Raw genomic sequence first — 12,864 nt, 5'->3', positions numbered from 1 at the left:
CTTTCATACTCAGTGAACCACACTTTACTCATCTCTTTCACAGCACATGAAGAAAAAATCCTAAATGTAAGACCAAATACTGTTGAATACACTTAATATAAATTATTACATTCCAAATCCAGGCTGAAGAACAGACCCTTCAGAAAGCAATCCCAAAGGTTGTTCCTCCTAAAAATCCTATAGAGTTTTAAATTGTCATTAACTTAGAACTAAGCAATGCCAGTAGGTAACAGATTTTAAGTACTCACTAAAATAGCAATATAATTGCAATTAATTAGAGATCAGAGTGCTTCTGACATTCACAAATAAGCCTTACCTTTGTTTTGGGTTCTAGAATTTTTACTCCATAAATTGATATTTGCAATTCAACTTTAGGAATTTTCTGGCCTTCAGATTTCTTGATGTGTCTTGCAAACTGTAAATGAAAAATTATTCACAAAACCATAATTCTGTTTCTATGGAGAGTGAACACAAAGAAATACATATGTGGACTTTGTATTCAGTGGTGGACTTTCATTAAATAAATTATTGCCCATGATAAATTATTTTATAAACTCCCCACATAGCCTCAAAATATTTAGAAATCATAGTAATCAACCATTACTATCAATAACATCAGATTGATTTTCAGTAACTTTTTAAAAACATTTTTAATGCACTTCTTTCATGATATTTAAAAAATCATCTCCATACCAGTGGAGAAAATGAAAGCTCTTTCTGGGAAGATAAGCAGAGATCCATTTCTTTTCCTGTGGCTCCTTTCTTTTTAATACTTTTAGAAAACTTGTGGTCCGCTAGCACTGGATCAGCCATCCTTGTCATTTCTAGATACTTCTCTCGTTTGGAATACCATCCTACCCAATCAAATCAATGAACGAAAAGAGACAGACTTCCATATTCAAACTGAAGCTAAGAATTGAAGTAATAATCCCGATAAAAGGCTCAGATCTAGGTTCAGTCCATGAATTATAAAGATAGTGAGTGTCTTGAAAACATAAACATTTTAAAAATCCTTTCATAGTAGTATTTATTGTATTTTCTTATTGATTTAGTTAGTGTATATTAGGTTTTCTTATAAAATCAGAAAGAAAATCAGCAGACTAACGTACTTGGTAGAGGAAGTTTCTGCCTCTCTCCCAGCATTGCCAGATTTGGTGGTGGAAAAAAGTTACAGGAGTCCAGTTAAATTTGGACATTAAACAATGACTATTTAAAAAAAAAAATTTATTTTAGAATGCACATATACACTCTCTCTATATGTCTACACACATATAACTTATATACACTATTTAGTATAAGTATGTCCCATGTTCTATTTGGGACATACTTATACTAAAAACATTATTCATTTTTATCTGAAATTCAGTTTATTCAGTGCCCTGATTTTATCTGGCAATGCTATTCTCTCCCTACTTTCCTTCTTTCCTCACTTCTCTCAGCTTTCTTTTTAAGAAATGGAAAAAAAAAACTAATAAAAAATAGGATTTCTCACCCCTCTTTTAGGACTTCAAAATGTTATTTCCTCATAAAACATGTTTTCAGCACATGGATCATCCTAACTTGACTCAAAATAGATCACATGTAAGGCCGGGTGGGGGTTTGGTCCTCTTTTGTGTGTCATATTTATTTGCACTGTGCATTTCTCTCTAATTTAGGGCAGATGTGAATACACATGGTATGGTTCAGTCCTGGAGCAGAGAGTGGTTAACGGCCTTTTTCTCTTTTCATGGCTTTGCACTGCCCCGGAGAGGAATATAATTAATGCATATAGGAATGCCTTGAAGTGCCTACCTTAATATCCAGGGAAGATAGGAGGGTACCATTTGTTTTATTTCATTTTGGGTGGTATAATTTTTTAGCTTGCTGTCTGTTCTGTTCTACAAATGTAGGCAGCTTTTTTTTTTTTTGTATCCAGCAGTCTTACATTCTGCACATGATTTCGACTAATTCGTGCCAGAGAATTTTTTTTGACTTTAAGAAACTTGTTTTGCTTCAGTGCAGATCTTTAAAAATGATCCCAGCTCTCTCTCAAAGAAAGTGGATTAATTTTGTTTCTTTTCCCTTCGTAATCTCCTTCCTGTATTGCCATAATTAAAACAATTTGAGGGTTTTCACATATGAAGGCTTACAAAATAAATCAGCTGCTCTCCATCCGTGTGAACGTATCTGAACTCAGCCATCCCCATCTTGGATGCAGAAGCATTCTAAGCTGGCTGCCCAGGGGCTGCTTTTGTCCAGAAATAGACAAGGAGCAGTGGCTCTTGAGGCCTTTTCCACATCTGGACACAACCATTCCTGTGACCTCTTTTAGTTTCCAAAAAAGTCTATCACAAAACAACCACTAATATTAAACTTATCTGTTGAGTCATTTCTTTTCTGCCAGGAAAAAAAGGGAAGAAAGAATGGAAGAAATGAAGAAAGGAAGCGAGGAGGGGCTGGAGGTAGAAAAAGCAAGAGGGAGGGAGGGAGAATGAGACAAAGGAAAAAATCACGAACATAAAATATCTGATCTGTGGCTTGTGAAGCCTTTGTCTCTGCTTCATATCAAGATGAAGTAATTGTGCTCAGAGAAGATTCAGAGGGCATCCAATCCAATCTTCCCGTTTTAAAGATGAGAAAAATAAGTCTCAGAGAAGTTATTTACCCTGGTCATAAAATGGGTCTAAAGCAATCGGACCTAGAACCCTGGTCATAAAATGGGTCTAGAGCAATCGGGCTTAGAATCTAGTTTTGCAGCCACTCACCAAATAACTCTGCATTTGCAGAGCATATGTTCTGCATTAAAAAAAAATTCCCAGTTCTTGATATACATTTCATATACATTTGATATACATTTTCATGTATATCAAGGTGTACACTGGTTATTGGCCTTGGTTGTTGCAAAGATGTTGCAAAACACCTGTGCCTAACGTTCTATTTATACAATCCATACTTTAAACAGAGTTTAACATTCTCATTCCTGCCCATTTTTTAAAATTTAAGATGACTGCATTCTTTGATTTGCATTATCCCTCCAAGTCTCTTTTCCTGCCTGTAGACCTCCTAACTGTGTTCCACAATACTTCAATTTACTTAGAAGACACGCTCATCATTCTTACTTACATTGTATTCTTTTCTCACTCTATTTACTACTTGAATATTAATGGTCAAAGAGCCTTTTTGCAAATTTTTTTCCCATTTTTGTTTTGGTGGATTCATTTCTTAATCATCTAGATAGAGTGAACTACCAGCAAATCTTGAATATAATAATCCAAGAAAAATACTCAAGGAGGGTAAAGCCTACGCAATCTGGAGGATATCTAAATACAACCAACAAATAAACAAAATAAAACTTTATCATAAAATGACGGGGAAGGATGAAGTATTATTTGAAATACATAAAGTACTTAGTTAAATATATGTCCCCGGTAAGTAGAACAGCTAAAGAAAATTTAAAGGAAGCACCACTGAGTTTCAATATCATCATCACAGAATTTCTATTCGTTTCTCAAAGAACTTTCAAAAAAGTGAAATCTAACTATATTATTAATGGAACATGTATTATTGAGCAATAAAATAAATAAATTTATTACTAAGTCAAATATTCTGAGCTACTATTCTTCTTTGTGGTTCTAATACTTAAATTATTAATTTAATTAAAAGTATTCCTAATACTCCTGCAGGGGAATCAGCTATGTATGTACTATATAATTAAATTAAGCTCTAAACAGTTTGTTAATTAAACAACTCGTTATGAAGACATAAACAGAGTGTCATGCTACACCGAGAGAGTGAGGTCAAATCGAGAAACTGCTGGGCCCAGATTTAACAGAACTCAACAGTGATTCCAAGGCCACATTCCTTGAGGTAGCTTCACGTAATTTTAAGTTAGCTCCACTGGAGTGAGGGGGTCTCTCCTCTAAAACTGGGGTCCAGGAACGCCATCATCTGGTTATCTCCCAGAGAAATCAAGAAGTTTTGATCTATATACCTATATTCATCCACATGTAAACATCACAAGCAGATGTTTATGAAATATATTGAGCCCTCTGACATTCGTACTAGTTGTATTAATAAAAATAAATAACTCGCTATTACAAATAAAATTCATTACACTAGCAATGCTATTAAATACATACAAGTTGAAAAGGCTTTTCCATTATTATTTTTTGGAAAATTTGGTATTTTCCTAAACGGTGGGCTAAAACATGATTAAGAAATAGAAATTGTTGAACATGATTAAAAAATAGAAAATGTGTTGTTTTGACAAACACAGTATCTTAAAATAAAGACTTTAACACATAAAAATATATTCAAGAAAAATTTATAAACTATAAATTCATCACAAAATGACAGAAAAATAGTAGGTAATAAAATAAATCAAAGTTTAAAATTTTTCTTGAAAAATAATCAGGCATCATTAAGCACAGAGCATGAAAACACATTATTGAAACTCTTTAAGTCTTCCATCATCTTGGATTAATCCTAAATTTTGAATTCTTCTTTAATGTCCGAAGCCAATATATTAATATTTTGTTTTTGAAAAATTAGTAAATATAAATAAAATATTACCTTATGTAGCAAATGAAATAAAATACTGAACTGTAATGGATAAAAAAGCAGTCAGAATATATATGTTCAAGAAAAGTAAGCAGGAAATTCAAAAAGGGGGATGTGAATACAAAGTAATGAGCAAATGTCTTCTTTTTAGTAGAACCATAGCACCATCTTCTGGCCATTTCTACATGACAACAGAATTAAAGAGAGCCAGGGTCTGAGTTCTTAAAATAAATATAAATATTCTTATATACTGAGATATAGCATCTGACCCCGACACAAAGAAACAAAAAAAGATTAAAATAAAAGTAGGTAAAAAGTATTGTTTTATTCATTTTCATTAGTTCACGAATCATTACCCTTAGATATACTTTCTTGATCTACAAAAATTTTGCAATCAGCAGAATAAAAATTGCTTATAAATACATATTTATTCCGGAAGATACTTGAAAGACAAAAGCTACTATTAACTGAGTATGCATTTTTAAACTATACTGAATATTTTTTATCTTATTGTAAATCGCATTCCTTTATTAACAGAGTACATTTCTAAACATGAAACTACATAGGAACTGCATATGAAGTCTCACAAAAATGTATAAAAACCAGCCATTGTTTGAAAGTGTTTCATTTCAAATATCTCTTTACATTTTATCTAGTCACTATAGAATTGAATCCTTTTGGTTTTGGATTTGAGTGACTGAATATAGAGCCTACTAGGTAAAAGAAACATTAAGTGTAAATACCACTATTCTTGTATACAACATTCTGATTGTAGTGAAGCTGGACTTAGGCCCAGAGTGTGCAACATTTTGAACATTTAAATAGAATCTTATTCTAAATGTTCTCCATGAACTGTGAGACCTTTCTAATCCTCTATTAGTACCTAAAAGTACTGGCCAAACAAGGGCAAGTCTGAATTATTACATAAGGAGTAGTGGAAAGAAATGGTTGCCTGGTCCACTTTTTATTCCAAATAGGAGTGATGTCATCTTGGGACCTTTTAGCATATTTACTTAAAAACATTAGGTAAAACATTTACAAATAAAATGGATGGATAAAGTATCATCTACTTTTATTTCTTCGCCCAGAAGACAAGCCATCCCACTTCAAATACGCTCAATTAAAACACTTAGTAGGGTCTACCTGATATGACATTCGCAAAGCAAAGTAGTAACTTTTTAATGTTTATGACTTTGCCTGACACTATCAGAAGCCTAACCCTCCTGTGAAATAACTGGATGAGCTCTAAACTAAATAAAGTTAGAGAAGGGTTGTTTCTCAAAAGAATTGTGAGAGCAGCTCTGAAGAAAAACAATTAACTGTGTAAACAAAATCGTGGTATGTTAGAATTTCTTAATGAGATAAAGATGAGAGTTCTGTTGAAGGAGGTTTTCAAATCTTAAAATCTCAATGAAAACAACGTCTTTTGGGATGTGGTGCAATTAGAAAAACATGCTAAGATGTGTGGTATCTTACGTAAGATTTTCTCAGGAAATTTGCTGATTATGAGTACATGGAGTTGCTTATTAAATGTCCTTTCTGCTCTCTTATTCTCATCACTTCCCCCTGTCTGCTCATGGACAAGTCCAGATCTTCTTGAATTTGTCCATTAATTGTCATTAACATACAGTGTCACTTAAAAATTCTGCTCTGTAATTAACTCTAACGCCACACTTTCAACAGATGGATATAATACCCTACCTATTAGATAGTTTGTTACACCATTACTAGTTTCTGAGTTAGGGCATGAGCTCACATTGCCCAAGCAAAGTAAAGGCAAGCTACTAAACGTCAACACTTAGGAAATATTGCTATGACATTTTTTTGTTGAGTATGAGAAATTACACCTTAGGAAAATATGAAGAGTGTGCCACATTCAGAAAAATAATTAATTATGTGTACAGAGTTATTACTAAATATATCTCTTTGATCTGGTGATATTTATTCAACAGTCCATTTTTAACAGGCTGAAAGCCATTTCTGCCACAAAGCTATTCATGCTTTGAATTTTCATCAGTCTACTGATGACTGGAGACAGAAGCAATACACCAGACATTTATTTGGAGGGCTTTCCCTACCTTTAATTTCCTTACAGCATCTCTCACAACTTCTGTTCCTTTGGGCTGCTCCACTTCTGTACTGCCAAGAAACTGAAAATGGTCATTGGTGAGACACAAGCTTTATTACAGCATATATTATTAGATCATTTTAAAATGTAACATGGCATAATCGAATGGTGTGACATTAATGCAAATCCAAATCCTAATTAAATAGAAGTTATTAATTTATATTATTTTATATTATATGAAAATGCAAATATATCACTTAATCACACATAATTTTTATTATTCAAAGATGTTTAAAAAGCACACTTTTCCTAAATATTTTACTTGCAGATTTTTACTGGAAAGGAAACTAAAATTATTTCACTGGGCCCAAAGGAATAAATTTGATCCCAAAATTTAAAACATATTAACAACTAAAAAATTGTTATCTGTAAATTCAAAGCAAATAAACGCTTTTTGTTATTTTATTTAAATAGTAGTATATTTTAAGATATTGATATGGTTTAATGTAGTTTATAATTTCAAATCAACATTTTTCTTTGTTTTCCAATTATGACACTCAGTGATACTGGCTCAACACAAGGTTGACACAAGGGAAGCCACACCGTAGAAGAGAAGCCATATTGTAACTTTGAATGACCTCTATCTAACTAATCCAGCTGGATATGCAGCTTTCAGGAAATCTAACTGCTCTGTCGATTTTATGACCCCTGCTTGCCCAGGTACCTCCCAGCTGCAATAAGATGATAACTTTGTTCTTTTGAGCTCCTTAGGAATGTGACGATCCCCGGACAGAGAACCTATCTGGTGTGGCCACTCCCAGTCTGTAACACCAGATGGTCAACATTCCTTATGCCTCTCCTGTAACCCACTGGCCTATATACTTGTTTCAAGATTCTGTGCCTGCCTTAAGATGGTTCTTTTGGACATTAGTCAGCCATCTTCCCTCTTGCTAGCAAGCTGTAAGAAAATGCCCTTTCTCTGCCACCATCTTGCCTCTTGATGACTGGCGTTTGTCTCATGGCGAGTAGCTCATGCCCTTTGTTGGTAACAACAGCATGTAAAATTTTAAAAATACAAACTTTTTAAAATACTCAATATACACCATCCATCAAAGTGATAAGGTAAACTACATTTGAAAATAAAACACACATGATCTATAATTTCACTAAATTTTAAAATATCCCTGAAGGTTTTTAGTTAAAACCTGACCTATCCCCCAACACAAAAAAAAGTTTCATAGTAATTACCACTTTGTAATAAAGTCTCCAATCTGGAAAGACATAATACCTCCTAAATAGAAGTTCAATGTCATGAAATGTTCAAGACCAATTGTAATTGAAATATGGATATTTTATTCTATAAAATATCTCTATATAAATAGAAAATAAACATTAAGTTCATTGTGTGTATACTTTCCCAAAGTCTTTTTTTCTTGTCACATACTACCAGTCATGAATTCACCACTTCTTATATAGAAATATGTGTAAGTATATGTGTACACTTTTTTTTTTTTGAGGAAGATTAGCCCTGAACTAACTACTGCCAGTCCTCCTCTTTTTTTGCTGAGGAAGCCTGGCCGTGAGCTAACATCTGTGCCCATCTTCCTCTACTTTAGATGTGGGACGCCTACCACGGCATGGCTTGCCAAGCGGTGCCATGTCCACACCCGGGATCCGAACTGGCTAACCCCGGGCCACTGAGAAGTGGGACATGCGAGCTTAACCGCTGCGCCACCCGGCCAGCCCCCATGTGTACACTTTACATCAAAAGATTAAGTAGAATATTTTTCATTTGTTAACACAGAATGGAAGGAGGCAAAATAGTAATGTCAGGGTATCTTTTGAAATCACATTTTATTCCTTCCTTCATTCTTGACAGAATAACAACAATAACAACTAAAGAAATTAGAGTCCAGTTTTTCAAAATGGGCTCTCTGTATTACCAGCATGAGAATTACCCAGGGAGCAGGTTAAAACGTAACAACGCAGATTCCTCAGTCTAATACATCGGCATCTTTAAGGGTAGGGCTAGGAAATTATACTTTTAAGAGTATCATAGGTGATTCCATGTACTAAAGTCTAAGGAACAGAGTTAGAAAATAGTAAGAGGTCAGGAGGAAGTGGAAAGCAGATAGGAAAGGTTGGCTGAAAATACAGAAGATAACTGCTGATCTTTCTGATGAGCCCATGGAGAAGAGAAAGTGAAGCTCGGAAGCATCAAGGCAAAAAAAGTTCCACTTCTCAAACTCTGTAAGGTACAACAGTTCCTTTTTCTAATATGCTCAAACTACACCCAACAATTGCTACTAGGTCCTAGATACGATATCACTGGGCACTTGGTTACGCCCACTGTGACCTCAAGTGGATTGACCAGGCCTGCAAAACAGACCAAAATAAATAGAGAAATTCTCAGCTTAAAAGGAACTGAAAACCTGCTAGTAAGATGTGGGAGATAGTCAAATCTATTCCTGACACCAACGGACCTGTCACATTTCTTCTGTTTCAGATCAGTGTTTTCAACCTTGGCTGCAGGACAGAATCACATGGGAGCTTTAAAGTTAGACCAGTGCCTAGGAGTCTGATTTAATTGGTCTGGGGCAGAGCCAGGGCATCTGTGTATTTTAAAGCTCCCCAGGTGATTTTAGTGTGTCCCCAGGCTTGAAAAGCACTGTTTTAGTTCACCCAGAAAGGATAAAGCATTCAAGGGACAGGATGGGGAGTTCATACAATAGGAGCTATTTTGTTCTGAGTAAATCTATGGGGTAAATTTCTTTTCTCAAGTTCTCTGAATTTATCATATCACTGAGAACTTCCCCACGATGGGCTTCACGGCAGGCCGCCCCAAGAGGCACCATTCTTGTATGTGGATTATTTCCAGCTGAAAACAGTAAGGGCTCAGGAGACTCAGGAAGAACGTTTGACCTTCCCCTGCAAACTGCCTAAAGAACGTAACACAGAAGGCCTGTTCTAGGAAGGACCTAATACCATAAGATGGCTATAATATAACGTAAAATAGGTGTGATAGAAAGTCACCAACAAGCCCCTGCTGGGCCCACCAAAACTTGTTTAACAAACATCTGCATTTCCACCCATGTAAATTGTCTTCCTCCCCTCTGAAATTCCAAACCACTACCCCAAACATCCTCCTTTGCCTTTAGCTAAAGATAATATTTAAATTGGCAGCTCAGCCATTTTGTTGAGTTACTCAGCTTTCCTGAGTTTTTCCCATGTATACACGTTACAAAGCTTTGTTTGATTTTCTCCTGTTATTCTGTCTCATGTGAATTTAACCTGTGGCCCAGCCAGAAGGACCTTGAGGGCAGTGGAATTGCCTTCCTCCCCTACACCCGGTGGTGACTGGTCTAGTGTTAGCAGGAACAGAGAGGCAAAGGTAGACTCTTCATTGCTAAGTGATTCTTGAACCAGAAGAAGGGAATGTCTGATGTGTTGATAAGAGATGGTAAGAGTTACTGGAAATATTTATGTAGGAATATTCATATTTCGGCAGAAATGTCATGAGTCATAAGTATTTTATGCAAATAGGCCCATATGGGAAAATTATGGAAGAACTCCAAGTACGTTCTAAATGAATCAACCTCTTGCAATGCTCCAAGAACCTTTTAATATGTTTCTTTCACACTGGCTTTAATTAAACCATCTGAGTAATGAAACTCAGGAAGAAGCCTTGAATGATGGTGGGAATTAAACTACAAAGACATCTAATATGGACCTCGCCACTTAACCAAATTTTTCTATGTAATGTGAGATGGCCTAATGGAAATAATTTTAAGCCTGAAAAGTAGATTATTCCTTATAATATTTCCTGTATTTTTTAAATTATAAAAGTCATCATGATACTTAGATTAAATAATTCATATTTATATGCATTCCATATGTCTATATAAAATATTTATAAAACTCTTAAGTAGGATGCAACATGCTGGAATAAACTCTAGGCTTAGAATCTGAAGATGCTAGAAAAATAACTTTACTATTTGACTCTTGAAAAGTAAGGATAATAATAGTGCTCTTCTCTCCTTATAAAATTGTTCTGAAGATCAATTACAATAAGAGATTTAAAAAAAGAACTCTGTAAACTGCAAAGTGTTTTATAATTATGAGGGATTGCCATTCCTTTATTTATGGATTGGGGAAGACACTAGAATTTAGTGCATACTGTTGGTGCCTGCTTGGCTCTCCTTGGAGGCACTTTACCAGCATTAAGATCCATCCTCCAGCTTCCCCATGCTTTGCTGGTAACAGCTCACACTCAAGACCTTTGGAGGATTCCCTCTGTGCAATGATATCACGCTGCCAGTTTTGTTTTTGTTTTTGGTTTTGTTTTTGTTTTGAAGAAGATTAGCCCTAAGCTAACTGCTGCCAGTCCTCTTCGTTTTTGGCTGAGGAAGCCTGGCCCTGAGCTAACATCCGTGCCCATCTTCCTCTACTTTATATGTGGGACGCCTACCACAGCATGGCGTGCCAAGCGGTGCCATGTCCGCACCCGGGATCTGAACCGGCGAACCCCGGGCTGCCAAGAAGCGGAACATGTGAACTTAACCGCTGTGCCACCAGGCTGGCCCCTCATGCTACCAGTTTTGAGAGCTAGAAACACCTGGGAGATTTTTGCTTCCCACTCTGTATCACCACATTCCTTAGCCAATGACTGGTTTGGAAGTACAAAGGTCCAGCCCCTTTGCCTGGTGGTGGGGTAAACTCTAGGTGTAAGGCTATGATTCAGAGCTTTCCCCAGAAGCGGGCTGAGGCTGGGGCTTTACCTGGTTCTCTGCTCTTCCTTGATTTCCTCCCTTACTGGCTGTTCCTGGGAGAGGTCCCCTGCTAAATCACTTGCACCCAAATCTTTGCCTCGGGGTCTAATTCAGGAAGAAACTGACCTGAGACACCGTTAAACGCTTAAACGCTTAAAGTCAGGAACATACAGTCTAGAATTCAAACCACAAATAACTGAAATACTCTTGTTGTACATGCCATCAAAAGGCTTGTATATGGATAGAGGTAGGACTTTGGTTCTCATCCTTTTCTACTCTGCCTGGTGCCTGAAGGGTGAAAGAAAAGATGCATCTGAATTGAGCCATGGCCAGAGGATTAGTACATCTCATCCCAACCACGTTGTTAACTAGCTGGAGAAACACAATGAGGGAAGCTCTGAACTGCAAAACACTAGGCCTGACTGAGAGCAGAGGTGAGGCCCCTCACTGAGACAAAGAAACTACGCCTAAGCCCACCTGCGGAATTGAAAGTCCACTGGACCCATTTCCCAGCCTGTCTCCCAGGAGACCGGCTGCTAGTCTTACAAGGCTCCAGGGAGGAGGGTTCTTCCCTAGGGAAAGTGGCCCAAGAACAGAAAGACAACCTTTGCGATAGTTGGGGGTTCCAGATGAAATAGATGGGCCACCTGACCAATCACCAGTTGACAAGCCCTGCCTATATACACAGAACTGCCAGTCAGCCTGTGAGTGCCTCGGTTTCCAATATCCAAACACACCAAGTATGTGCACATATTTGAGGAAACTACTTACATGAAAAACAGGGAGAAAAACAGAGAAACAAGCACTGAAAAGTGACGCAAGCTCAGCGAGCTGAGGAGTTGAAAGGAAGATTTCTTGGACTCTCAAGGTCTAGCAGTAGTGCTCCTTTATTCAGAGAATAACATTGAGATAGGACCCATGGGCAGTAAGAGCTGCAGCATGGGGACCGGACCCAAGGGCAGTAAGAGCCCCCGGCATGGGGACAGGACCCATGGGCAGTAAGAGGCCCCGGCATGGGCACAGGACCCAAGGGCAGTAAGAGCCCCCAGCATGGGGACAGGACCCATGGGCAGTAAGAGCCCCCGGCATGGGGACAGGACCCATGGGCAGTAAGAGGCCCCAGCATGGGGACAGGACCCATGGGCAGTAAGAGCTGCAGGCATGCAGACAGGACCCATGGACAGTAAGAGCTGCAGCATGGGGACTGGACCCATGGGCAGTGAAGAGCTGCAGGCATGGGGACAGGACCCCTGGGCAGTGAAGAGCTGCAGGCATGGGGACAGGACCCATGGGCAGTGAAGAGCTGCAGGCATGGGGACAGGACCCATGGGCAGTAAGAGCTGCAGGCATGGGGACAGGACCCCTGGGCAGGAAGAGCTGCCAGCAGGGGTACAGGACCCATGGGCAGTGAAGAGCTGCAAACATTGGTTGAGGGTAGGGCTAAATTTAAGGCATAGGTATGTGAGTTACCTCTTTACAAGACAAAGG

General features: G+C 37.6%; 1 protein-coding gene across 15 annotated transcripts in view; it reads right to left on the bottom strand.

Moving 5' to 3' along the window:
• The window catches only part of GULP1 (GULP PTB domain containing engulfment adaptor 1), a 271,776-nt gene that overhangs the window by 58,189 nt on the left and 200,723 nt on the right, over positions 1-12,864 (bottom strand). For all 15 annotated transcript variants that reach the window (XM_023622181.2, XM_070242049.1, XM_023622174.2 and 12 more), the window contains 2 exons: positions 6,618-6,689; positions 317-415 (listed from right to left, as the gene is read on the bottom strand). In XM_023622181.2, the coding sequence (XP_023477949.2) occupies positions 317-415; positions 6,618-6,689 (171 nt within the window). The remainder of the gene's footprint in view (positions 1-316; positions 416-6,617; positions 6,690-12,864) is intronic.

Source organism: Equus caballus, chromosome 18, assembly GCF_041296265.1.
Source record: "Equus caballus isolate H_3958 breed thoroughbred chromosome 18, TB-T2T, whole genome shotgun sequence".
Taxonomy (NCBI): domain Eukaryota; kingdom Metazoa; phylum Chordata; class Mammalia; order Perissodactyla; family Equidae; genus Equus; species Equus caballus.
Note: the sequence above shows the minus strand (reverse complement) of the source record. Positions and strands in the feature narration are given on the sequence as shown.